Source organism: Cordyceps militaris (genome assembly GCF_000225605.1).
Source record: "Cordyceps militaris CM01 unplaced genomic scaffold CCM_S00005, whole genome shotgun sequence".
NCBI classification, from domain to species: Eukaryota; Fungi; Ascomycota; class Sordariomycetes; order Hypocreales; family Cordycipitaceae; genus Cordyceps; species Cordyceps militaris.
The window spans coordinates 1780695-1806641 of record NW_006271973.1 but is presented as its reverse complement, the minus strand read 5'-3'; the positions used below and the strand labels follow the sequence as shown (position 1 = coordinate 1806641).

At 53.5% G+C, this 25947-nt stretch overlaps 9 protein-coding genes across 9 annotated transcripts; 1 reads left to right on the top strand and 8 right to left on the bottom strand.

The window, feature by feature from the left end:
• Positions 1 to 2265: 2265 nt before the first annotated feature.
• CCM_06919 (F-actin capping protein beta subunit) lies at positions 2266 to 3297 on the bottom strand (the record flags this gene model as incomplete). Its single annotated transcript, XM_006672057.1, has 3 exons — positions 2266 to 2669; positions 2744 to 3195; positions 3266 to 3297. 3 exons carry the CDS (start codon positions 3295 to 3297, stop codon positions 2266 to 2268), a joined length of 888 nt encoding a protein of 295 aa, XP_006672120.1.
• Positions 3298 to 3760: 463 nt separating this feature from the next.
• Positions 3761 to 5290, bottom strand: CCM_06918 (Bromo adjacent region; the record flags this gene model as incomplete). Its single annotated transcript, XM_006672056.1, has 5 exons — positions 3761 to 3772; positions 3826 to 4380; positions 4431 to 4561; positions 4609 to 4893; positions 4999 to 5290. The coding sequence occupies 5 exons, from the start codon at positions 5288 to 5290 to the stop codon at positions 3761 to 3763; spliced, it is 1275 nt and encodes a 424-aa protein (XP_006672119.1).
• Positions 5291 to 7270: 1980 nt separating this feature from the next.
• On the bottom strand, positions 7271 to 9543 carry CCM_06917 (Major facilitator superfamily transporter; the record flags this gene model as incomplete). Its single annotated transcript, XM_006672055.1, has 3 exons — positions 7271 to 8913; positions 8971 to 9289; positions 9511 to 9543. 3 exons carry the CDS (start codon positions 9541 to 9543, stop codon positions 7271 to 7273), a joined length of 1995 nt encoding a protein of 664 aa, XP_006672118.1.
• A 422-nt stretch (positions 9544 to 9965) lies between these two features.
• On the bottom strand, positions 9966 to 14411 carry CCM_06916 (multidrug resistance protein, putative; the record flags this gene model as incomplete). The annotated part of the gene is made up of 4 exons (XM_006672054.1): positions 9966 to 11447; positions 11519 to 11941; positions 12027 to 12167; positions 12216 to 14411. 4 exons carry the CDS (start codon positions 14409 to 14411, stop codon positions 9966 to 9968), a joined length of 4242 nt encoding a protein of 1413 aa, XP_006672117.1.
• Positions 14412 to 15779: 1368 nt separating this feature from the next.
• CCM_06915 (Protein kinase-like domain) lies at positions 15780 to 16563 on the bottom strand (the record flags this gene model as incomplete). The annotated part of the gene is made up of 2 exons (XM_006672053.1): positions 15780 to 16334; positions 16384 to 16563. 2 exons carry the CDS (start codon positions 16561 to 16563, stop codon positions 15780 to 15782), a joined length of 735 nt encoding a protein of 244 aa, XP_006672116.1.
• Positions 16564 to 17876: 1313 nt separating this feature from the next.
• CCM_06914 (uncharacterized protein) lies at positions 17877 to 18408 on the bottom strand (the record flags this gene model as incomplete). Its single annotated transcript, XM_006672052.1, has 2 exons — positions 17877 to 18163; positions 18270 to 18408. 2 exons carry the CDS (start codon positions 18406 to 18408, stop codon positions 17877 to 17879), a joined length of 426 nt encoding a protein of 141 aa, XP_006672115.1.
• Positions 18409 to 19208: 800 nt separating this feature from the next.
• Positions 19209 to 20309, bottom strand: CCM_06913 (CORD and CS domain protein; the record flags this gene model as incomplete). The annotated part of the gene is made up of 3 exons (XM_006672051.1): positions 19209 to 19527; positions 19596 to 20133; positions 20204 to 20309. The coding sequence occupies 3 exons, from the start codon at positions 20307 to 20309 to the stop codon at positions 19209 to 19211; spliced, it is 963 nt and encodes a 320-aa protein (XP_006672114.1).
• Positions 20310 to 20978: 669 nt separating this feature from the next.
• CCM_06912 (copper amine oxidase) lies at positions 20979 to 22759 on the bottom strand (the record flags this gene model as incomplete). Its single annotated transcript, XM_006672050.1, has 3 exons — positions 20979 to 22160; positions 22213 to 22644; positions 22751 to 22759. 3 exons carry the CDS (start codon positions 22757 to 22759, stop codon positions 20979 to 20981), a joined length of 1623 nt encoding a protein of 540 aa, XP_006672113.1.
• A 713-nt stretch (positions 22760 to 23472) lies between these two features.
• On the top strand, positions 23473 to 25924 carry CCM_06911 (proline permease PrnB; the record flags this gene model as incomplete). The annotated part of the gene is made up of 5 exons (XM_006672049.1): positions 23473 to 23502; positions 23581 to 23634; positions 23739 to 23953; positions 24077 to 24285; positions 24354 to 25924. The coding sequence occupies 5 exons, from the start codon at positions 23473 to 23475 to the stop codon at positions 25922 to 25924; spliced, it is 2079 nt and encodes a 692-aa protein (XP_006672112.1).
• Between the last annotated feature and the right edge of the window lie 23 nt (positions 25925 to 25947).

The following is a 25947-nucleotide window of genomic DNA, read 5'->3' as shown; positions in this document are numbered from 1 at the left end:
TCGATGGCTTGCCGCTTGCAACTTGCCTCCTCAAGCCCGGTGGAGAGCGGTCTGTCGCTGGCCTCGTCTCCACCGGCCGGTCCTTGGATGATCCGCTCTGCTGCTTCCATTGCCCCGCCATGGCTGACCTGAGAATCTCCCATGACCTGCCTCAAACACCTGCTGCCCGGTTTGCTGTTGTTGACGCAATTCAGTACGGCCGAAGCATTGCTCGCTTATTACCTGTCTGCTACAGATATCACTGCAACCATCATCAGATCCGCCCCAGCCGTTCCGCCATGTTCAGCTCTGCCATTCGACGTCTGCACACCTCGCGGCACCGCATGCCGGTCTGAGGTGATGACACGATTGGGAATGCAGCCGCCTTCCAGACTGGTAAATAGACTTTGCCTCATGGAGCATCACACCCAGAAGCGAGGCTACTTAGACTACCAGGCAAAGGGACGAGGTGCACGGCCGGCATCAATAGTCGCTCGACCTGCAGGTACCAGGCCAGCACACCCACCCCCGTTGTCTTCGATCCGCTGTTCTAGAAGGATGCCGTGGCGAATGAGGGCTTGAACTCTTTTTTGCTAGTTCCAGGCACGCGTCGTCGCCAGCCCGCAGAGCCAACTCCATCCAAGAGTTTTCAGCCGTGGACGCCTCGTCTTCGCGGTGGACCATTGCTTCGTTTCACCAGCTGGACTAGAAAAGCTCAACTATCGCAAAACCATGCCTATATACCTCTGCTGCACCAAGTATTCCTCGCTGCTGCGGCCCATGTGTGCACACCTTCAACTGCGAGACAACTACCTGCAAAGAGGCGGGGTCTTTCCGCGACCAGCAGAAATAGAAACAATCGCAAAACTTTTGTCAGGTAATTTATTCGCCCCTGCCGGCAAAAGTTTCTTCCAACCATAGATATTGATCGTATTCGGAGCTGCCACGATCTGGGCGACGAATGCCTGCCTGCGACAATGTTGTCTCCGCCCAGGCCTCATCTATGGTTTGTGGAGAGACGGCGATGAGTCCGTTGTCTGAGACATGTATAGCAATTACGATGAAGCGCGGCAAATGGTGGTCGCTGCACGCATTGGCCAATGTTCCCGAACTGTTTTCTACGACAGCCGGTGGTGTCTTATTTTTTTGCTTCTTCTGACAGCTCCGGGGCAGAACTCTTTTTTCGTCGCATCCTCCGTGGCGCGGTGTGGCTTGCCCGAGTCCAACATAGACTTGACTCAGTAATCTCCGCCGAGAAGCGTGTTCCGAAGTGCTTTTCCTTGTAGCGCGGCCCGCGAACGCGCGCGCGCACGCACATCGCTCTTTGCCTCTCCCACCTCCCGGAGCCCACAATCGGCGGTGGCGCCGGCCTCGCTTCAGCCATTGCCCACTATTGCCACGGCGGCGCGCCAGGTTACTATTACTGTACATGGCATTTCTCGTAATTCTCCCCTTGTGAGCGATGGGTGCGCCCGTCTCAATGCGCAAAACGTGTATACTGCCGTGGCTGCTGGTCCGTTGTCGGCCCCGGAGAAAAGAGCCGGCGTGGTCCTAGCTCTGGAGGTGCACCCATCTCTTGACATCGGCTTTTGCCCGTCTGGCACGAGCGGTGTACTGGCTGCAGTACGAAGACATGTCCATTTTGGGGGGGTGTTACCTTTTGGCTGGTTCGGGCAGTGGCTAGCTAACTAGTCTTAATGGCTTGACGCAATGGACGACATCGGCGACGACTTCAAATCATTGATACGCGGTCAATCGCGACAATAGCTTCTCGGCGGGACCCTTCTCTCGCGGTTCTCTATCAAGCTCCAAGCTTCAAGGCCAATGATTAATTAAGCAGGCATACCTCTCGCTCAAAGTCTACGAAGAACGATAGGATGATTCGGACAGGAACCGTTCCTTTTGGCGAGACAGTATTGCCTGACTTTAAGACCTTCAGCTTCAGGGGGGCTAGTTCTTGTCTCTCTCAGCCTCGAGACACGACGGTTTCGACTTGTCTCGCCAGTATTCGAACCGGCTAGACCGCCTCGCTAGCCATGCTTCGCCATAAAAAGAGACCGAGCGAGCCTGAGACCGAGCGAGCGACTCAATCGACTGCCGTGATCAAATATGACGTGTTGTATTGTACCTTGATGCAGAAAAGGTCATCTAGCCTGTGAGCGACGCTGCAAAATAAAAAGCACAACCCAGTATGCATTTTGTCAGACACCCTCCTCCCAAATGCCCCATCCCCCCCGTTCAACCGTTTCTCTTCCACCAGTATATAACCAACATCGTATCTCCGCCTCATGACCTCCGCATGCTGCCAATGATGCCGCGCTGCGTCTCGCGGTCCCGCGCGCCGTCGCTGAGGCTGCCGACGCTGCGAAGGTCGCCGACCACGTCCTTGGCCTTGCCAAAGTAGACTTCCTGCAGCAGGTTGCGCATCTTGAGCTCCATGTCCTCGACCAGCCGGCCCACGTTGGCAATGTGGCTCTCGTCCGTGTCGACCGGCAGGTCCTGCTCGACCTGGCGCGTCATGTTGCCCGAGAGGTCGAGGTCGCCGAGCGCGGTGGTGGCGGTCGCGGCGGTCGCGAGGGAGAGAATGACGGTCGAGGTCAGCTTGTAGTGCGTGGTACGGCCTCGTTCAATCGCCTCGAAGACGTGGATCGAGTCCCAGACGCCGTCGGAGGAACCGCCGGGCGGTGAGGCTGGATTTTGGTATCACAGTTAGCAGTAGTACACGACGGAACGTGGGGAGGCAATCGGGAAGGGGAGGCTATACACTTCTTGAGCAGAACCACACCGGCAAAGCCGTCGTCCAGGTTCCAGAAATACACACTGCTCACGCCGCCCTCGTAGTACAGCTCGCGGTAGACGTCAAACGCCTCGTTGGCCTTGATCTCCATCTTGCGGACCCTCTCGCTCGGAATGGCGCCCTCGCCCGCGCCCTCGCTGCCCCCGGCGCCGACGCCCCCTGCGCTGCCGCCACCCCCAGCACCACCAGCCGCCTCATCCAGTGGCGGGTCAAACTGGTTAGACCAGGGCGAGCGGTAGCTGTCGCCGTCGCGGTTGTAGTCGCACAGGAGGTAGTCGCGGCCCGTCTGCTTGCAGCGGCGCGCCGTCAACGGCTGGTCCACCGACGACAGAAGGTCCTCGGTCAGGTCCGGCGCGAGCGCGATGATGGCGGCGAGGTGCGCCGACGTGTGCTTGGGGTTAAGCCGGCGGAGGAGGTCCCTTTCGTGCCAGGGTTAGCGTGTGGGAGGGCAACGAGGAGGAGCCGGGTGTGGCGTGGGGGACATCTTACAGGGCTGAATCGAAAGGATCGACTTCCGCCATTGTGGAAGAGGAGTCGTGTGTTGTCTGTATATGGACGAAGTTGGGATGCGGAAGGTAGTGGTTTGACGACTGGGGCTGTTTTTGGTTTGAGGGGTGAGAGCTGGCCGAGGGTGGGGCAGGTTGGTGGAATGTGCCCCGCGCTCGTCCCGAAGGTGACGTACTGTCGCGGCACGGATCGTTGGTGCCTCACTAGCACATATGTTGACAAGACCATCACGAAGCTTAAAAGGAAATGAACAAATTTCCTTAAATTCAGGGTATTCAGCTCATTTCAGCTCCGTACTCTCCCAACGCCGAAAAAAAAAGATGAAATTTTCCCCATATTGCCGCTTTTTAAAACCCATTCTGTGTTGCTGTTCCAACAAATATCCTTTTGGCCGTACAAAGCAGACTACCCTTCGAAACCCAACATGCACTGTCATTCAAACCCCACCATGATCGAATGGACAGGGTCATTCTTTATTCAATTGTATGACTGCAAATCAAGCAGTGCGCAGGTTCGGTCCACGATGGGCTCCCCCCGCTTACGCCTTGCCGGAGATCCTTGATCTCCCAGAGCATAGGCCCATCGCTCATGCGTAAGTCCGCCGCAAACAGCGCCAGCCATGGCTGTGCACCGCCGCCAATGGATGCTCGCCTCTTGGCAGTCTTTTTTCCCGCGAGGACCTTGAGCGGCCTCTCGGGCAACGTGAGCAACATGGGGGTAGCCGGGGCTGTCGGGGTGGCGGCCGGGCCAGCGGCCGGGTTGGGCGTGTCCTCGTCGGACAACTGCTTCACCACGGCGTCGGTGTGGGTGTCGCCGTGGACAGCAATCATGGCGCGCGGCTGCCGCTCGTCCTCGCCCTTGGGCGGGCTGAGCGGTGCCTGGGGCGATTCCCGCTTGAAGGCTTCGCGCTCCTCCTTCTTAATCGCTGGTTCGGGGATGTGCGGTCGGTCGGTACCAAGGCGGCCGTAGACTCGCTTGAGCGCATCTTGGCGCAGGCACTCGATATGCATCCATTTTCCGCAGTCGCCATTGGTACATCCGACGAGGGTCTTGTCGGGGTTCGCAGGCATCTGGCAGCGGCACAGGAGATCGATGGGCTGGGATGCTGTTAGTGGCGCACGCACTACCGTGGGATCAGCGAACGTACTGAAACTTGCAGTGTTTGACACTCAAATGCTTGCCGCCAGTACATGGCATCTTGTATTTCTTCCTCGTCTGATTCGATCCACTGATTAACCTTGGCATGCTGGACAACGCTCACGACGTTGATGATATCCACTAGTGTCGGTTAGCCTTTGTTGGTGGCAGAAACCAACGGAACTTACTATGATTGGATGCAATGAGCTCATTGATTCCATGGTGTGGCTGGCGACCGGCGGGCGTTTTTTTGCCCGACATGGTGGCGGCAGGCAGCTCGTCCGGCGAGTACATCCAAAACACCCGGGCATAGACGTGGTGCTCGTCCGAGGCTCTGATTTCCAGGATGCGAGCGACCCAAAAGTCGCCCGGCCCGACCTGGTGCTTGGGTATCTTGCCCGACTTTTGGCGTTCGATGGCGTCGTCGTTGGCCACAAAGATAAATTGGTCGCAAAAGTACTTGGTGCCGTTTACTGCGGGTGGGGTTGGGGGTCGGGTCAGTCTACCGGTTGCACGGGAGGGGAACGATGGACCGTCCTGCGCCCAAAGGCACAACGGCTGGACAGAGAGAGACTTACAGACAAAGCTCATGTATTTGGTCATTTCCATCCACCGCTTGCGCGGGTCCACGTGGTAGTGAATGTCCATGGTCTCGCGCAAGCGAAACTTGCCGACCGGCTCAAACGGCGCGAGTTGAAAAAAAGGCTTCTTGTCATCCTCAGCAGCGCCCTCAGACTTGCGGCGCTTAGCAGCCTTGGGGTCCTTGCAGCTGCGCGCAACCGGTGTTGGCGCTATGGTGACTTCAAAAGGACAGTCGGCACGCCTTTCCTCGACGTTTGCGCGCGAGCGCTTCTTTGGCTTGGTGCTCATGGCCGTAGCGGGGGGGGGCGCAGAGTTCGCTCTATCGATGAGTTGAGCCTCGCGGGGGGACGCAAATAGATGTATGTATATATAATCGATCGTCGCTTAGTCGAGTGTCGTTTCACGAGTCAAGAAGTAAAAGAAAAAAACACGTATCGCGCCACAGAAAACGGCGTCGCGCGGCGACCTGCCAGCCTAGAGCTGCCCAAAGTGGTGGACGTGTGGGATAAGAAGGCGGAAAGCCAGTACAATCAGCACTTCGCCCCCGCACGGAAATGAGAACCGGTGCATGAAAAAGCAGAAACAAGCTTGGACGGCCCGTTGATGCGCGGCCGGACAGTCAGCGCCAGGAGTACCAGGTGGGAAAGCTGACGGATGTTAAGAAGAAGCAAGGTAACTTTCACGGATGGAGACCTAAAAATCGGCGGATGGAGAAGCTGGCGCAGCTCCAACAGCTGTGGCGCCAGTAGTGGCTGCTGTCACGCTTTGCAGTTGATTCTTCATATAACGAGTTGATTAAGACAAGGTAAGAAACCGGTCAGCCCAGGAGAGGGGCAACCCTTATAGGGAGGGGGTCTACCACTCTCTATGGGTACCTGTGTGCTGCTTTACCCCTATTATCCCCGAACTCGTATATTGGCTATAATATCCCCAATTTGTACACTCCTCTAGCTTCATTCCTCTGACTTTTAAAGCTCAAAGACACTATGACGATACCTAGAATACAAATTCCTAGTGTTTCTACCGTACCTAGAAGCACCCCAATGGGAAAAATAACACAACATGCGTAGGAAATTAACCCCTTTAGCGTAGCGCTTCCAAAACCCACTATTTAGCCATCCGCAATTCCCGCGTTTTAGTAATAATAGTGTTTATTCTATCTACTAAGCTGAATTTGGATTGGCTCTACTATGCTTGCTCTGCTATGCTTGCTTTGTTATGCCTGCTTTACTATGCCTATACTACTATGTTTGCTATATCTATTTAAAAGGAGAAGAGGTCTAAACTCGTCTAGCTTCTCTCTAGAAGACTTTATTAGTGAATTCTTGAAGATAATATATTAATATAGTAATAAATTAAAAGTATGCTAACTTAGATATAGAAGAATATATCGCTTTAAAGACAATTTGACTATATAGATAACAATTCTATAATAAGCTATAATTTTAAAGTGGACCTCTTATCAATAAAATGCTACTATATAGGTCACTACTACATTATCTTTTAGAGATAAAGAATCAGGCGGAGTATTTTAAAGCGCTTCGAAGGCCGTCACCACCTCCTGTCTTTGTTCCCCAGAGTCCGGAAATCGGTCCCATAAAAAAGTCGAGCCTTGAAGACGAAGATAGTCTACGATTTCTTCTCCCCGCAGGGAGTTGGTGATACAGAAGATGTGGGGGGAGATAGCGGACGGTTTTCGTCCCACATAGGTGATATGTTTGATGAAGAGCGCTACAAAGCTGCGCGCGAACTTGGTGCCGGTCGATTTTCTACGGTTTGGCTTGCGCAAGATGAGCAGGAAAACAACCGGGTGGCTCTGGAGATTATGGACGCTGAGTATTCCATGCCTGCTGCCGATAAGAGTTTTCTCGGCCGGTTCTCTCGGCCGTGCAATGCTGCTCATCAGTGGAACAGAGCGTGTGGCAGTTCAGCGCCGACAGTTTACCTTCGACGGTCCAAATGGCCGTCATTTATGTCTTATTCTACTGGTTCTTGGTCCTTCAATGTTTGAGTTGTCATACTACCTCAATTATCGGTTTACATCGTGGCTCGCTTGAAGAGCTGCGTATTTTGTTTTGAGAGTAGTAGTTGTGATGCCACGCATGGAACCGCCTGCGGGGCTGATGAAATGCAGTTGCTCCTAGATACAGCTCGCGGGCTCGCAGTTTTGGCATTCAGGTGTGGAGTTTCCAATTTCATTATATTTTCAGCGACGCCTCAAATTCATTATTACATCCCTGTTCTCTTATACAAAACAAAATGACGTCTCTAGCGTCTTGCCGTCTCTTCCGAATCCGGCCCCTCGTCATGTCTGAGCATAGCGCGTCTCTCCTCCTCCTCTCCCTCCTCTTGGTGCGTGTCCGCCACGACTCCCTCCAGTGTTTCCGCCACCTTGCTACCATCTAGCTTGCCGCGCTCGACATTAATCATGTAGATCAGGGGCGCCGGCAACCCAACCATCGCGCCCAAGAACCAAAAAGCCGGACGGATGCTGCCCGTCTTGTCGATGATGCGTCCCACAATCGCAGGCCCGAACACGCTGGACCCCTTGTCCGTAATAGCATATAGCGCGTAAAAGGCTGCCTCAAATCCGGGGGGGATCAGCTCGCCGTAGAGGGAACGGCAGTAGGCGCCAAGACCGCCGAGCACAAGGCCGTAAACGGCCGCAAGAGGGTACATTTCCCACGGCTGCTGCAGACCCAGCACACCCCAGCGCTGGATGAAGGGCAGATAGCCCATCAGCCCGTAGAGGGGTATGAGCTCAAAGAGGCCGATGCAGACAAGGATAGTCTGGTGCGGCTTGAGGCCAAAAAAGTTGGAGATCCAGGACCAGCCAAAGGCGCCGAAGACACCCGACGCTGTCGAAATGACATTGATCATGCCCAAGGCCCATGGCTTCATATGAAGCTGCGTTTTGGCAAAGAGGATAGCTGTGGAACTTGTCGTGGCAATGGCATCAGAGAGAAGAAACCAACCGGCCAAGAAGAGCATGATATCCATCAGTCGGCGCGCCACGCGCACCGTCTTGATAAGAGACTTCCACGAGTATACAAAATAGGATATCCAAGAGATGCCCTCGGTGCGCCCATTGATGGTAAGCGGGGGGCCAGGTCGTGGGCGAAGCCACAGCGCTGCTGGGATGGTGAAGATGGCCCACCAGCAGCCAACAACGAATAAAGCCACCCGCTGTGACCATGTCGTATTTTTCATGGCAATAATGATTCCAATAGCGACGCATTGAACAAATAAAGCTGCAATATAGCCGGTACCGATTCCTTTCGAAGAGATGCTAGTGGACAGCTTGAGCTCTTGGGAAGTAAGATCGGCGTGTGGCAGACCAAGCTTTGATCCATTTTCCATTGCGGCTTCGTCGGGGAGCAGCGCAGAGGTCGAGTTGTTCAAGTTGTCGACAGAGTTCCGCCGTGGCTGCGAGTTCAAAACTGAATCGCCAAAATTATGTGCGGCGGGCACTTTCGCAGCAAGTAGCGTGGGATGATTGCGAACCAGTAGCGGTAAAAACGAGTTGAGCAGGACAAAAGATGCCCCAAAAGCGGTGTTTGAAATGATGGTGAGTATGGCGCCGAGAATGTACACCGACTTGTTGACGAAGATGAAGCCCATGACGCAAAAACTACCGATCCAAGCAAAGGCCAAAAGCATCTTCTTTCGATAGCTGCCGTGATCGGCGGCGCCGCTGATGCTGACCACCAGGAGGGCTTGGGCTAGGACGCTGACGGAAAAAGTGTACATGGCGAAGCTGGCCGTGTTGATGGGGATGCCGAGGACGTAGACGACACACTGGCCGTCGTCTTCGTTTCTGCTGTCGCTGCTCCCACAGGGTACGGTAGGATCGGACATGAGGACACCATTTTCACGAGCGAGCGATTCCAGCAGAATGGGGATAAATGACCCTGCATCGGTCAGAATACGGCAAGAGAAAAAAATCTCTCAAAAGGGAGCAAGCATACCTATTCCGCAAATAACATACGTCTCCGCGGCAAAAGCATACATGTACCAGCCTTTGATCTCCTTGGGGCTGGTCGGCCGGGCGTCGTGCCCGCCGTAGTGGGGAACAGCGCTGCCCGGTGGCGCGAGATGGTCGTCGCTGTCGTCGGAACTCATGCTTCCGTCAGAGGACAAGCGCTCATCGTCTGCTTCAAATAAGGTGGCAAAGGAGGCGCGGGAGTGCTTCTCGAGTCGACAAGGTTGGGGCAAGACGCGTTTGGCGACGGCGCCGTGAGATCCGGGGTCGGTGCCGCCTACACGTGATTCACTGATTGGTGGGCGCTATGTTGCCTGGAGCGGTGCTGGTGTCGCCACGGTTCAGCTAGCGGGAATGGGATTAGGTCATTAATGAATAAATAATCAATATATAACAATTAATATATTTAAGTATTCTAGTCTTTATATAATCAGTATAGTTATAAGCTACGATTATTATAATTCGTATATTCTATATCAATACTTAATGTTATAAGCTTACCTAGTTGTTAGTGATGTGTCGGTACGTGTGGCCACAATGAGGTGCAACCAAGCAACATTATTGTCACGAATCTAGATAGATATCTCTCCAGAAAATGTATCTTTCAAAATTCTAGAAAAACTATCAATATATCCTTCCGCCATTTCTTGCTTTTTCCCAAGTACTTCAAAAGCTATTACCTATTTTAAAGATAGTTGGAAGGTACGTTTCTTAGGTCCTGTGGTTGTAGCCCTTCTTTAGGCACCTACAAAAATTTGCTAGGCCGCTATTTCTGCCATAGAAATTCGCTAGCTAATAACTTAAAAGCAAATCGCTATTACTATATAAACATATAAGCAGCAACCTTTTAACAGCTATATAAATAGCTCCGCGAGACGCCTATTAGCTAGCTATATATGTCTTGCCTATTGCGTAAGAGTAAGTAAATAGAGATATAAGAAGGAAGTGATAAGGAGGAAGGTGCCTGTTAGGATAACAGCATCACTGACGAAGTTCCCAAAATTTACCCTTCTTTTCCAACAAATCTGAGGGACGGCCCATCTCTGCTACCTGTCCGTGATCCATTACGACAATCAGGTCCGAATCTATGATGGTATCGATCTTGTGTGCCACCGAGAGAATAAGTCTCCCCTTGAAAACTTCTCGGATTAGCTCATGGACCACCCGCCCCGTATCCTCGTCGAAACCGCTCGTAGGCTCGTCCAAGATGACAATACTTCCTGGCTGAAGCAGAGCGCGACCGATGCATAACAGACGCCGCTGGCTCTCCGTCAAGGAAACAGAGCCGATACTGGCATCCAAGCCGCCGCGCTCGTGGATGCGATCCCATATCTGCAGCTGCTCGAGCACTGACACGATAGCTTCGCCCGTGCAAGGAGAATGAGAACCAAGAAGAAGATTCTCGCGAATCGTTCCAGCTATAAGGAACGGCTGTTGAGGGATCGTGACAATGGCGGCTTGCAGCTTGTCTTTAGAAATGGCTGTCATGTCTTGACCGTCGATGGAGATAGTGCCGCAGGTGATGTTGACAAGCGAAAACAAACAGGACAAGAGCGTACTTTTACCGCTTCCAGTGCGCCCACAAATGCCAACTCTCTGTCCTCGCTTAAGATGAAGCGTCACATTTTTCAAGACTGGTTCTTTCTCATCGCCGTAGGATGCAGAGACGTTCTGAAACTCGACCGTGTTTGTCAGCAGCTCTTGTCCACGCGATTGATCTTGCACCACTTTGGGTGGTTGATGGTCCGGATTTGTGACAAAGTCCTTTGTTCGCGAGATTGCGCCGAGCGAGGTTTCAAGTTGCATCCAATTAGTAATAAGCTGGGCCAGTGTCGTGTTGAAGGATAAGAGATTGACGAGTGCAACCCCCACCGAGCCGGATGTGCTCTTGTTCGTAAAAAAAAGGACAAGCGCCGTCAACAGAGTGGCCAGCGCAGCGACGAGCAGGTCTAAGACGACCTGCAGCCACTGCTGCGCACTATAAAGTGCGTAAAATGGCTTCTGAGATAGGTCCAGCAGCTCTTCATTCATCTTGGTAAACCTTTCCTGCCACCGGAAGGCGCGGATGGTGGCGCCGCCATCGATGGTCTGCAAGAAGTGGTCATACAATGGTGCCTTGGCCTCGAGGCCGAGAAGTCGAATCTGGCGGGAAGTCCGCAGGTAGAACGATAATATGGCATAAAGAACTGCGATGCAGAAGGGAATGACAACGGACATGTAGCCCGAGCCGATGGCAATCATAACTCCCTGCGCGATGCAAGTGAGAAAGGTCTGTAGCGTTATTCCAAAAGCGACAGGAAGCTGCATGTCCACGAGGGACATATCTTGGCTGAATCTGTTGATCAAACTGCCAACTTCAATCTGCACAAGCTGCACCCAAGGCATGTTCATAACGACGTCGAGGAGCAGCCTGTGAAGCTTGATGGCTGACTTTGGAACGGCCCAGACAAAGAAATAACTACACTGATTAGCAACAGCAAAGTGCTTAAAGGCTCATGAGGTACACACCCAATGTATAAGCCAATAAATATTACACTTGCAACAGACACGACAGTGTACGTAACAAGGTAAGTAACACCCTTTTCTGGCACTGAGCTCGACCACCACGAGAGCAAAATTTGCGGAAATACCAGACTCGTGACGTAAAGAATAGCAAATCCCAGGATGAGAACAAACGGCAATCGTCCGATGGAATCTATGTAATACCCGTAAAGAGTCACGTCGCCGCTGCTGCGACTTTTCGCAGCTGCTGGGGATGCGCGGGTGTTGGTGACTCTTGGACGTGCGGGTTCCTTTTGTGAGACAAATGTTGGCTCTTCCCAAGTGTTTTCTGTACGGTCCTTGGGAGCGTCTAACTTTTGGATGAAGTCGCACATTTCAACAATTTCGGAGTAGCTTCCCTGCGCATCAATATCGCCGTTGTCTGACAGGACAATGGCCTTGTCCGCGTATTGAAGCTGATCAGCTATGGATCGTTAGTGATCTGAAGCACAAGGCAGTCCGTAGTCATGCAGAATTACCAGTAACTGTCACCATAATGACCCCAGCTCCGAGCTGTTTAATGACACCAGCAGAACCGAGCAAACGTTGAATAATGCGACTGGCTGTGATGATGTCGAGAGCACTGAATATATCATCAAGAAGAAGAAGCTCAGGCTTTGCAAACACCGCCCGTGCCAGAGCCTGTGATACTATTAATATTTTGTATCTCAACCGGTATGCAGTTCTTACCACTCGCTGCTTCTGTCCGCCAGAAAGTTGCAGCCCCGATGTGCCCACAACAGTCTCAAGTCCATCGGGCAGACATTCCATGTCCACAACCAAGTCGCACGAATACAAAACCCTCTCAAGCCACATAGTATCGACATGCGCATCCCCAACAATGTTGCTTTCAATTGTGCCGTTGAAAATGTATGGCATCTGTTGACAGTAGGCTACAGATGCGGCCTGCACCGACACTTGACCTCTGACGCACGAGACCTCGCCCAAAATGGCTTTCAGCAGCGTTGACTTACCACAGCTGAGAGGGCCTGTGATAGCAACAACCTCTGAACGGTTTACAGTAAAGGTCAAGTCGTTGAGCTGGCACTCGCCAACCCCATACCAGAACGAGCCACCTTGAACACTGACCAGCTCAATTCCCGGCATGGTAGTGAGCTCCGTTGCTGGCTCACTGACAACGACTGTGGGTTGGCATGATGCCTCATCTCGCTCCGCTCCTGAAAGAAGGTATCCTTGAATCCTGTCGAATGAGCCCATGGCGGATGTGAACTTTGTGAGCGCAATAGACAAGAGCGTGACGGAGCTTGTGAGGAGAGATATCAGAGAGAGAGATGTGAAAATAGCCTCTGGTCTCGGGATTTCCGTGCGAAGATTCATGCGCGTAGCCGTGTATAGGATGATAGTTGCAGCCGGCGCAATCGACGTGGCCGCAGCGTTCAAAACATTAACCGCAACGATGAGAAGACGGAAAGGCTTTGACGCATCTAATTCGAGCTTTCGAAACTGGTGCGTTTTTTCCGTGATTGTCGCCTCTATTCCGAGCATTTTGACTTGGTGCATGACCTTTAGAATAGTCGCGGTAAAGTTGACACGCTCTTGCACAGCTTGAACCCATAAGCTCTGCTTCTCTCTCATGCGTGGCGCGATATACGAGGATGCGACTATGCATGCCGCGGCTACAACCAAGGCAGCAACGGATGGATAGCCGATACGCAGAATCAGCAGCGCAAAGGCAATGACGATCTCAATGCTGGCAGCCCACATCTCGTGAGCGTTCTGTATGCCAGTGACGATGCGATCGACATCAGTGCTCATGAACGTCAGTGCATCCGCATTGGAGCCGGTTTCGCTTTTTTCCTCGAGAGTTTGGGCGTATATCATTCCTACAAGGCTCCCACGCAAAATAGTCATCATTTGGATCGTTTCTCGCTTGTAGATAGCATTTAATGCTGCGAGCAGAACGTAGACGAGAAGCATAGCCCCTAGAAGACCATATTTGGTTCCCTCTTGATGCATGTCTGGCTCGGAGACATGCTCAATCAAGTCACTGAATAGGAACGGCTGAGCGTATTTGAGAGGTATCAATGTAGCCCTTGCTATGACGGCCCTGAGGACTGTCCATTTTGCGCTTGCGAAAGTGTGTCGCAGTAGAGCATGTTTTTGACCGTGTCTTGTTTCATCACCATTCCATCTTCGCTGCAAGTCGGAGGTGAGAGCCTTGGACGAGAGACTCTCGTCCAGGTTGTAAAGACCCTGCAGGCTTAGGTCGGAACGGAAGCCTTGAAAGAAAAGCCCATTGATCCACCAGTACACGGAGCGGTTCAAGATGCCGCTTCTGCACTCTGGGGAGGCCTTCTCGTATGCGGATGTGACGTACACGTCTTTTTGTTGTGCTTCGATAGCAAGTACCAGAGCTCTCAAGATCAACGATACAGTGGCAACAGTAGCAAGTGCAATGTTGAAAGGCTGCAGCAGCCAAAGCGTCCGCACCCGGGCAATTTCGAATACGGTAGTTGCCAGAAGGTAGAGGCAGATGAGGGTCGACGGTCGCACAGTGCGGTTGTGCTCATACTGTGATAGTGGAATCAGGATGATGGCACTGACAAAGGCAGCACTGGATGAGACGGTAGCTGACGGAGTCGCAGCGTCTCTGGCTGTGGCCCATGTAACCAGCGATGCAGTCTTGAGTGCCAATAGAAGGCTCGTGGCGACTAATTTCGCTTTCGCGAGACGTTGCGACTGGGTTTTGAGCACCTTGAATGAACGGTAAATCCAGAGCCAGCGCACGAAGCCGCCAAGGACAAAAAGTAGCTCTGGTATCAACGTGATAGCCCAGTGCTCAAAGGTGAGAGTAAAGTCGAATTGTCTGCGACAAGGAGCTACTCGCGGCCCAAACAAGCCGTCCAAGGCGATAGTGCAGTCCATACTAGTATGAAGCATTCTCTTGAAATGTGTGTAAAGCGAAATCTGTGAAAAGCGGTGTGTTGTGATGTATTGTTCTAAGTTTCTTCAGCCGCTGGCGTAGTTGCTTTGTTTTACTCCAACAGAACTGAGGTACACGAAAGCTGCGAGAGAGGGGCAGGCGACGAGCGGACGGGGGGAGGCCTGGGGGTCTTGATGGTCTGCTGCTTGCAACTGAGGCTGCGTGGCTGCTTCAAGCACTTTTGCGATTCGCACGAGGTGGCGGGCAAGGCTGCGTGGCTGCCGCAGTATTGCGGCCTGGCCAGACGGACTAATGCAGCAACATAGCAGTAAGGTGCTATGGCGCGACGACGCCCTGGGCTTTTCATGATTTTGGAATGTCCCAGGATCAATAGTAGCGTCGTTGACAGAGCTGTTGGCGGCTTTGCTGGCGGCGTTGTACAAACAGAAGTGTTGTAGAAAGTGTATAAATAATTGAGCTTCTGTGTACCTTAGCTGGCAGCTAGCTGGCCGTGGCCTAATTAGGTAGACCCCTAAATTACATAATAATAAGAGAACGCCTTACCAACAAGCCCCGTGACATGCAATTTATTTTTGGCCAAGCACCCTTGCCAAGCACCATGTAGAAATCCCCAACGGCCAGGCTACCTCTCACTTATCTTCTGGCACTGATTGTCATCGTCATGCTCTTGGAGGAAGCCGATTACATAAGGTACCCGTGTGCCTCATCGTCAACGATTACGGCTTCCGGCTCTTGGCCGACCAGTGGCAGAAGCGCGCAGACCCGAACCCGGCGGCGAAGCCCTTGGGGAAAGACAACCTGAGGATGACAGGACTCGACGCACATGGCGGGACTGCACGCAGTGTCGGGCTCTTGGAGGCGCTGTTGGACGGCGACACGCCGGCGGTGTACGACCCTGCGATGGACAGCGCCGAGTCAATGGGCGACTGGCTGTCGGTGCTTCTGAAATCAGCCGTTCAGGTGGCCCAGCCCATTGTGAGCGAAGTCGCCAGCAAATCCATCAGCCATGTCGCCAGCAAGCTTGCCCAAGGGGAGAGCGGGCGCCATGCCACAGCTGGATGCGATGGACCGCGAGATGGAGCGGCTCATAAAGCGCGCTCTCGTGGCGGACATTTTGCTTCAGTCCCTAGAGAGCATGACCAAGGCGGAGCTGCAGTCCCTTAGACTCGTGCCCGGTGTGGCGGAACAGGAGGGCTTCCTGGACATGATCAAAGTCAGTTCGTGATGGGTTTATGAGAGAGTGAACCCTGCCTACTACTTTTGTCTCCGAGCTTTTCGTTATACTTGTACTGCTCCTTGTCTTTGCAGTTGCTCTTGCTCACCACATCCATCTACATTTTTCTTGTTAGCTAGTGGTAGTAATAGCGAAATGTTTCCTTGATCTCCCCATTCTTCGCATCCTGCGCCAGCGCTGTCACAAAGTAATCCATCATTCTTCGTTCTCGGTCAAACTTCTTTTCAGTCCACTCTTTACAGTTCCCTCGCTGTACAAGTTGCGAGCAGTCGAAATCGATCCAGACGACCCTGTCACGGGGCTGCTGCCGAACAACCAGCATGTTCCGTGGATACGGGTCACCGTGAAGGAGGCCCATCTCGTGGAACTCGCAAAGTACTAGAGAGAATCGATTGAGATTATCCTCTGAGAAGTTGCCGATTCCGCATCTTTCCACATTCGGAATATATTCGAGAAGGACCGCATCGGGTGGAAGTAGGTCGTCTGCGAATTCGTACAGGTCCGGCCAAAGTGCGACATCGATGCGCTCTATCGTTCCGTAAAAATCGGGCACGACTCGTCTTTCACAAAATCCCTTTTCCTTGAGAAGTCGGTACGCCCTAGACTCCCGAAGAAATAAGCGAACTTCGACGTCGGGGTCATATGTTGAGCCATCATATTGCCCTTCATGCTAAGATTGTGTTACTTGTACATTCGACGAATTTGCGCTGTATTCTTACCACTTTCATAATACACAGTTTATCTCCTATTTTAACCTTGAAGACCGCCACACCTTCATCCTTGTCTCTCTTCAGCACCTCGAGAAACTCAACATCAGAGGGCTGCACATTGGTGAGCAGATCCGCCAAGCCGGAGGACGATTGAGGGGATGGCTGAGGGGATGGCTGAGTGGACGGCATCTGCAAGGTTGTCTATAATGAAGCGAAGCGAGCGCAAATGTGATGAGATGTGAACGAATATGGATCAGTTGCGAATGAGGCAGGTAACGGAAGTTGTAAACAAAGCGGCGGTTGTGAATCATGAAAGAAACGAGCACAGAGTATCACTGATGAGCTGAAGCGGACCCAGAGGGCAGTAAAAGTACGTCTACACATTAAAAACGGCAGAAAAAAAAACTTACTAGTAGACACATTACATATAACTACTATTAATGTCAAAAATCATATATAATTAAGGCGAAAATAAGTGTATTTAATATGTGTTTTAGAAATACTTATAGATCTATAAAATAGATATCTAGGGAATTAATATAAATAAACACAAAATAGTTCTATTAAATAAACAAATCTGTAAAAATAAAAAATAAGAAAATTATAGAATACCTATATAGTATTTACTGGGTCTATACTTATATAAGTACCTGTGATGTACACTTAGAGTCTCTAGACATTCTGACTCCGCTTGAGTTTACTGCTAAAGACTGACTCTTTTTTAATCAAGTTACCTAGGTAGATCCTGGGCAAGGGTCCTAGCAGTGGCTTTCCCATCATTTCAGGGTCTAAGGAACGTACGATGGCGCAAAAGGGAACATGCCGAGAAGGGAGGATCTACGGCGATATGAGCGCGCCACCACGGCATTGTGAGATGAACCGGAGGCACGGGTTCCAGTTGCTTTGTCTGATAGCCTTTGGGGTATCTATCTGGTCTCGGCTCATCATTCCCCCAGTTGTAGATCTGTTTAGCGCTACTTGGTGGAGTCTGGGCGGGAGCTTCGAGGCCATGGTGGTGAGATGCTTATGTATGCCACTTGCGGAACAAAAAGCGAAAGAGATGCAAACTGTGTGACTCGGTGAGCGCGTGCGCCATACTAGTCTCGAGCAGAACTGTTGGCAACTGGCTGCCAGCTCGCAGCATGTGTTGGTCAAGCAGAGCAGCCTGGGCATGAATGGCTGTACCCTGGAGCCTTTGGTGTCTTTCTTGTTACGGGCTTTAGAGCTGTGTTGGCCATTGCGACTGTTCTTGGCAACTTTTCAGCCTCGAGGATTATCAAGCCAGGAAACAAACCATCCTTTGTGGTCCTTGAGCATGTTGAGACGCCTGTTGGTAGTTTGTCTGCCGCGACGTTAATGAGCCCTATCATCACAACCAATAGCACCCCGAAATCACGAGCAAAAAAGAAAAAAAAACGGAACACGACACAAGTTGCAGCTAACTCTCTATGGGATATCTCGCGCGCGCCATCGTCCCGCCGCACCGCTCGCTCGCCCCTCCTTTACTTGAACGCGCCAAACAGCTTCCCCTTGAGCTTATCCGCCAAGCCCACCGGCGGCGGCGGCAGCTGCTCCTTGCCCGGGGGGGCGGCAGCGGCAGCGCCCTCCGGGTCCTTGTGCCCGTTCCCGTGGTGCTGGTGCGCGGCGCTCGTGTGCTCGTTGCCCGCGCCGCCCCGGCCCGTGTGGTAGTCGCCGGTGTCGGTGCTCTGCCGGACCGCCGCCTCGGGGATGATGTCACGATCCTTGCGGTCTGTCGGCGGATGGCCCTTGTCGCCAATGTTGCCGGCGCCTGAAGTAGGCATGTCAGAGGATGAACACCCAAAAAAAAAAAAAAAAAAAAAAAAAATACACCTGAAAAGGCGATTTTGTTCGCAAGGGCGGGAAAAAAAACGTACCGCCGCGACCGGCGCTGTAGGCTCCGTCGCCGTGGCTGCCAATGACGCCTGCGCGGACGACCTCGCCGTCGACGTAGTGGGTGTCGTCTGGGTTAATGTTGCCGGCGCCGCCGCGGCCGTGTGAAACTTCAGCAGTCATTGTTATACGCGGTGTCTTTTTTGCTTTTCTTTTTTCGCTCTAGAAAATTTCCTTTGTCGTTCTGTGGATGTTGTATAAGGAAAAGGTGACTGTGCAAAGAAGAAGAAAATAGGGCGACCCTGAAAGCTTATAAGTACTGTCGGCAATGTCGCGTCACTTCCATTTGGGGGCCTTCTTCCATACACAAGCATCGGCGCAAGAAAAAAAAAGCCAAGACGCCTCACCTTTTAATAACTGCTCATTCAGCTGCTTTCTGATAAGATAGTGACAAGCCTCCGTTTATCGCAGCCCATTCACAGCTGCGCGTGGCTTGCCCGCCGCGCGCAAAGATAAGGCTAGTGAGTTCGGCGCTGGGAGCTTATCGTCGCTGTGGTGGGGTGTTGGAGGAAGCCGAGCGAGCAATGTCGTCACATGCGATTCGCTATGGTACTAATACTATAGTTAACGAGGCTCTCAATTTGTCTTCAGGTTCGCCCGGTATGTATAGCCGTGCCCAGATGATGAATGCTGGTAGCCAAGCACCTCGTCCCCTCTCGCACCATGCAGGCCAGCAAGGTACTCGCGCTCACAAGGTAAAGCTGGCCCCGTTTTCCGAGGACAAAATGCATTGAATGGATTAAAAAGCGCCTACATCCCCAGCTTCCCTCCTCTCTATTCGTGTCTGTGTGTTTGTGTGCCAGAAAAGACTCCGTCGTGTCGTTACAAATCTCTGCCCCTGCTCCCCAGAATCTGGAAATCATTCCCATGTCATTTACTCATGCTTCATCATCACTCTAATTTTTTGTCTTTTGTTTTCTGGTTCACGCATGACCAGCTTTGCCAATCTGCAAAATCTCGCCCGTCAGCGCCTCATCGCCTCGGAGCACCGGCCACGACGCGCCGTCGGCCTTGACGAGGTTCAGCTCGAGCTTGGTCCCCAGGATCTTGTGCGTCGACTTGGCCGCATCAATGGCGCCGTAGAGCGGCACCTCGGCCGTGTACCGCTTGGGCGGGGTGTCGGTCGTGACAAGGTCCAGCGCGAGCGCCTTGTCCTTGAACTCAACCTTGGCCGTCTCCTTGTTGATCTTCTTGAGGAAAAAGGACGCAATGACGCTCGCTGGCGTCTGGTAAAAATCGTGTCTGCAGCTGCCATGTTAGCTCTGTCTGTACCTCTCCAGCAATGAAGCGGGGCAAACGGTGTGCAGTACCTGACCGTCTCCAGCTTCTCCTCGCCGCTGGCGGCGCCCTTGATCTTCTTGCCGCTGCCGATGAACAGGTGCCGGTCCTTGGTCGCGCAGCCCTCAATCTTCATAAACTGGTCAAACTCGAGCACGCGCCGCTTGCAGCAGCTGTAGCCCTTGCTGCCCTCGTGGAAGATGGGCACGCCCGGGTGGTGCACGCACGACTCGCCCGTCCGCGCCGCCGCCGCATTCTTCTTGTACTGCTGCCCGCAGGTGCGTCGGCGGCAGGTCGCGCCGTCGGCAATTTCGAGGCTAGGGTCGTCGTCGTCGGACTCGGGTGGCGGCGGCGGCGGTGAAGGCGCGGCCTGCGCGGTCGGAATGGGCGAGCGACGCGGTCCGGCGGTCAGCTCGGCAATCTTCTTGGCCAGCGCGGCGTCGTCCTCCTGGGGCTTCTTCTCCTCCACCGCAGGAGGCTTGTCGGTCGTCGAGTGCACGCCGACGGTGCAGGGCGGGATCGTCATGAACTCGTCAAATGTGAGGACGCGAGGCTTGCAGCACTTCCATCCTTTAATGGCGTTAGCGTCCTTGTACTTGCTATTGCGTTACATTCTTGGATGCGCAAGTTCGCCGCTTACCCTTCTGTCCTTCGTGGAAGATGGGCGGTCCTGGATGGTATTTGCACCCTTCAGTAATGTCGGTAAAGAGCTTGCCGCAGCCCTGGTGCACACATTTTCCCGCCATTGCGTGCGAGTCCTATGATATAAATACGCCGTCTGTAGATTTCCCAGCCCTAGTCTTTCCTCGCTCTCGGCAGCTGTTGTTTGTTTGACGTTGCTTCTCTGTTGAATGTATGTTGGAGGGGTGGGATCTTCTAGAACCAGGCTTGTTTTGCCGCCTTCGGAGCTTGCTTGCTTTGCTTCCTTTGGCTGCCACCGCCTGCCCGATTCAGTGCGGGGTTCAGGCGTGCCTTTTCCACCCGCGCTTCGTACTCGATTCAATTCAAAAGTTGCATGCATGTATAATGCCACCACATCATCTTGCGCTATTTTATGAAGGACGGTGACGTGGTGAGACCAAGTTCTTCTTTGCCTACCTCATCCGCTCTCCAGTTGGCTGGGCAATCCAATTGAGCAAAACTACAACCAGCAGCCTCGTTTCGACTCGTCCTCTAAATACAAGACACTTTTATTCTTGTCCTGTGTTGACGGGGCAACGTCTAACCCAGGATTCCCGGAGAAAAAGTTGACCGGCTTCAGGCCAACAGTCAGTTTCTCATTCGGCATCACCGGCCAGTCCTCGATACGCGGGTTGTGCGTCGATCCGAATGTGTGCCATATGACAATATCCTGGTCGCGGACCGACTCTGCGGTACCATGCTGCTTGCGCCGGACAATGGCCGAGGCCAGACCGTCACCACCATTCGATTGCATGGTGTACTTGCCCGCCGGAAAGTGATCGCCGTCTTACGAGCTTGAACCCAACGGGCGTTCCGGTAATGCCGTTGATTTTCTTCTCGTTGACGAATTTAAAAGTACGGTTCTTGGTGAAGTCGAGGTCGAAGCCGCCCTCTTCTTCAATCATCTTTTGCTCCGTCATGTATCCGATGCCGAATGGGTTGTGGATGGATGGGTCATCTATCGGGAGAGGGCAAGACTCTTCCACCACAAGGGAGTTTGCATGGCCATCAATAGCAGGATCGATGCGCAAGCAGAACAAGTGCTGGTGGTAAGGCGCCAGAACACCCGGTGCCACGACCGTGCCGTACGCAATCTTTTCCCTGACGTCAAGGTCTGTGGGAACAGTGGAAAGTATGCCCGTGGCTCGGATTTCGTAAACGATGGAAGCATCTTGCCCAAAGTGCCACGCAAAGATGTACTCGTAGTTGCTGACCGTGATGATGGTTTGCAGCACCAAGATGCGAGAGCGCGCGACGACGGGGTTCTTGGTGCGAAAGTTGGTGTGCTTCCACAAAATGCCGTCATCCTGCTCGTGACAGCACACGACATTCGGCATCTTCAAGGGCTCGCCACTAGGCGTGTTGTGGTGGGCGTTAAAATACTTGATGGTGCCGAGGCAATCGCACCCCAGCTGAAGATTGTTGGCGTTGATGCCTGCGCCGTCGTTGCCGAGGTCAAAGGCGGCCTTGCGGGCGTACGGCGCGCGAGGGTCGCCGTACGGGACAAACATCTCGCTCTGCGACAGGCGGTAGAAGAGGCTGCGGCCGTCATAGCGAGTGTCATGCAGCGTCAGGCCCTCGCGGTAGTTGAAGCCGACTCGGAAGCTCCATTTCTCCCAGCTGACGTGCTGGCCGTCTACCTGGAACGATGGGCCGTCGGGCTGGACGACCTGGTACGGCTTGGTGGTGGTACGGGGCGTCGGGCGCAATTCAGGATGGTACTCGCTCGAGGCTGTGGAATGCATCTTGCGGCGGTCGTATGGCCTCTTTTCGTCGTTAATTCTTTCGCTTGGCTTGGTAGGCAGGCGGTATATCTTGCAGACTTGCAGATTCTCTGAAACTTCGGCACAAATGTCGAGGGGATAGGCGTAGTAATTGGCGTCTGGGTTATCTAGAAGGCGCATATAAAACCAACACTAATGCGCCAGTTATAATTTGGTTCTACGATCTGGTCGCGATTATACTCACCATGGTCAGTCGCTCAGCCATGTCGTTCATGCCATCTGTCGCGTACGCCCAGGCTTCAACAACCACGGTCGCCTCGGGCGGTAAATTGAGTGTGAGAATCTCTGCTTGAACCCTCTCATCAGCGAGGCATGCTTTCTCAACAGCCTGCATATAACCCGAGTCAATGTAGGAGTGCTTGCCCTTGTGGTGCTGCTTCTTGACGACTTGGTCGCTGCAAAGATCCACAATGAGCTCAAATAGCTGATTTTCGTCCCGACTGCCCTTGACAATTACCTCAATGCGGGCATAGCGAGTCGGGACATGATCAATGGGCTGTTTTTGGTGTTCCTTTTCCAGGTAGAGAATCATCTCCTTCTTGGCCGGCTCGAGCAGCGTCACGACACGAAAGTTGGGCTCTTGGCCGCCAAAGTGAGGTCTGACAGCCTTTGACGCCTAAGAAAAAGATCAGAATTTCGTTGCTTAAACAAGGAAGGAAGAAATATGTGCATGCCCTGGAAATTTCCTCGGGCGTCAGAGGATCGAATGGGTGAGGGGATACGGTTGCCATTGTGCTGGATGGCAGGTAAGAGGCCCAATGATGATGCTCAGAACGACAGGTCAGAATTTGTAAGAATAAAGGGTTTGATATTACGGAAGCAACGGTAAAGAGCGATAGTATTCATGAAGTTGAAAAAGAAAAATATCCGAGGAAGGCTGGAGGTAGTTGTACTTGTTCCAAAGGCTAAATGAACTGGGGTATCATGTACCGGATAGGGCGCGCGGTCGCGCAACATGTGCTATGCCTTTAGAGGCAACCGACCCTCTTCTTTCCAGAGCATCGCTGCAATTAGCACCGGCGATTGCCTGCCAAGTTATATAGCACTGTGGTGGTAATGGGAAAGGGCGGCGAAAAGAGAGTCAGACGCGCCAGTTTCTGGTGAGCGTGGCTATTGCTGGACAACCGACATTGGTGGCAAATATGGCAATAATTAGGTGGTATTTTGACCAAATTATTCCACAACTCTGGCAGTACTCCTTTCATATTTTTTGAAGTCGATTGAGCTTGTTGAATGGACGGTTGCGGAGCTCGAGTTGCGACGGTCAAGTATACGCTACACGCCCAATTCCGAATCAAGTGTTCAGAGTGTAGCCAAAAACTCTCAAATATTGGAATCACTACACCACACCATGTTACCTGCGTATAGCGGCGAATGAGGGCAACGCATACGTCACTGGTCGCTTCAGTGAGAGTAGCAACCTGTGCTTAGAGGAGAGGCTTCCATGGACTCGATGGAGGGCTTCAGCCCCAAGGTAAGATTGGTGTGCACGCAATTTTTCCACTACCCTTACTAACTGCTCAATAGGCTACTTCTGGTTTCGATCATCCAGTTCATCTGTCTGGAGAAGCACTGGGCGGTCAGGGTCAAGGCTGGCGAGCCTCTTGTTAGCCCGCAATATGCGACGTTTTAAGCAGCCCCTTCGCGCAGTTGGTACTGCAGTGCCACGTCATTTTGCTTATTGATAAAGGTAATGAGGAGTAATAAAAGAACAATTCTGGGGCATATAAGGATGCTGGTTCGTCAGAAATCCGGTGCACGTCCGCAGCTGTTACACAAAGTGGCGTTGAAGCAGCCATCCGTTGCACCTTGCGCTTGGGGCTTGGAATGAGAAAATGCCAGCGCACCTCTAGCGCACCTACCATGTCCTTTTGGACAATGAACAGTGTTGTCATCTTGATCCTGGAGAACGGCGATCTCACCGTGTCAGTTGGCGTCCGCAGATCTTGCGGGGGTCCAACATCCACGGCGCAGCCACCAACGGAAGCCTTCCGCCATGACCGCACAAGCGACATGATCAGTGTAACACTGCGTCGATGAATGGTCAGACACTATCCGTCCTATTTAAAACAACGAGTACCCCGCGTGCCCATTGACGGATATCCCCGCGACGCTTACTTGACAAACCGTGCGTTGACCATGTCGGACAAAAGCAAAACGAGCCACCCCAGAGAGGAGGAGGAGGCGGCTACCTCTCATCAAGGCCCATGTCGGCCGAAACTCAAGGACCGCCATCTGTACATGATTGCCATGGGAGGTAAGCACGCCCCAGCGATACAAAGCGGCTGCCCTTTGCTAACATTGCGGCATCCATCCCCTGAGCAGGCTGCATCGGCACCGCCTTCCTCGTCGGCTCGGGCCGCACGCTCAGCCGCGGCGGTCCGGCGCTGACCCTCGCCGGCTTCGCGACGACCAGCCTCGTGGTGTGGGTTTCCGCGACGCTCCTGTGCGAGATGGCGGCGGCCCTGCCGGCGCTCGCCGGCGCCGGCGCGGACCTCTACGCCACGCGGCTGCTGTCCCGCACGCTGGGCTTCGCCCTCGGCTGGACCTACTGGTACGCGTACGCGGTGCTGGTCCCGTTCGAGGTGACGGCCGCCGCGCTCGTCGTCGGGTACTGGGCGCCGCCCGTGTCCGACGCCGTTTTTGTCACGGTCCTGCTCGTGGCGATTGCCGGCCTCAACTACCTGCCCGTCGCGCACGCCGGCGAGGCCGAGTTTGCCTTTTCAACCCTCAAGCTCGCCATGTTGACCGGGCTCGTCGTGCTAGCAGTCGTGGTGGCCGCTGGTGGCGGGCCGGATGGGGAGCCGGTGGGGTGGCGGTACTGGCGGGAGCCCGGCCCGGCGAACCCGTGGCTGGTGCCGGGCGCCGGCGGCGTGGTGGTGAGCTTTATTGGCGTTCTTGTGAATGCTATTTTGCCAGTTGAGTCTTTTGCCGAATGTCATCTAGCCCACGGTGCTGCTTTACTAACATCTTATTTCTTTTTCAAGCTCTCGTTTCTGGGCGAAATGATTGCGATATGCGGCGGCGAGACGACAAACCCGCGAAAAGCAATCCCGCGCGCCACCAAGGCCCTCCTCGTCCGCCTCGTGTGCTTCTCCATGCTGCCTATTTTCAGCGTGACGCTCATCTGCCCCTCCAATGCGGCGCAGCTGACGTCGGGCGGCGCCGGCGCCGGGTCCTCGCCCTTTGTCGTCGGCATCAAGACGGCCAGGATCCGCGTGCTTGACCACGTCGTCAATGCCGTCATCCTGTGCTCCGCGTGGTCCGCCGGCAACGTCTACATGTACATGGCGTCGCGCTCGCTGTACTCGCTCGCGCTGGCCGGCCACGCGCCGAGAGTGCTCGCCGCGCGCAACCGATGGGGCGTGCCGTACTGGGCGGTGACGGCCGGCGCGGCGCTCAGCCTGCTCGCGTACCTCAACGTGAGTGCCGGAGCGGGACGCGTCTTTGCCTGGCTGGTCAACATGCTCAACATGGCCGCGTTTTTCTCCTGGGTCCTGCTCTCGTGGGCCTATCTCCGGTTCCGCGCGGCGATGGCGGCGCAGGGCGTCGACCGCGCGGCGCTGCCGTATAGAGCGTGGTGCGGCAAGCCCGGCGCGTATCTGTGCATGTCGTACTTTACGGTGATTGGGATGCTGAACGGCTTCCAGGTCTTCTTTCCGGGGCAGTGGAGCGCGTCGGACTTTTTTACGGCGTACGTGGGCACCGTCTTGTTCGCCGTCTTGTATGTCGGGCACAAGTGCACGGCAGGGCGGGGAGAGGCGTGGATTATCCCGGCCGGCGAGATTGATCTGGTTTCTGCACTCGAGGACGTGGCTGTTGAGGAAATGGCTGCCGCAGAGGCCTCAGATTCGAGATGCAGCAGCGACAACATGACGACAGGGAAACAAGGGTAGTCTAAAGGTCATTCTTATGTTGA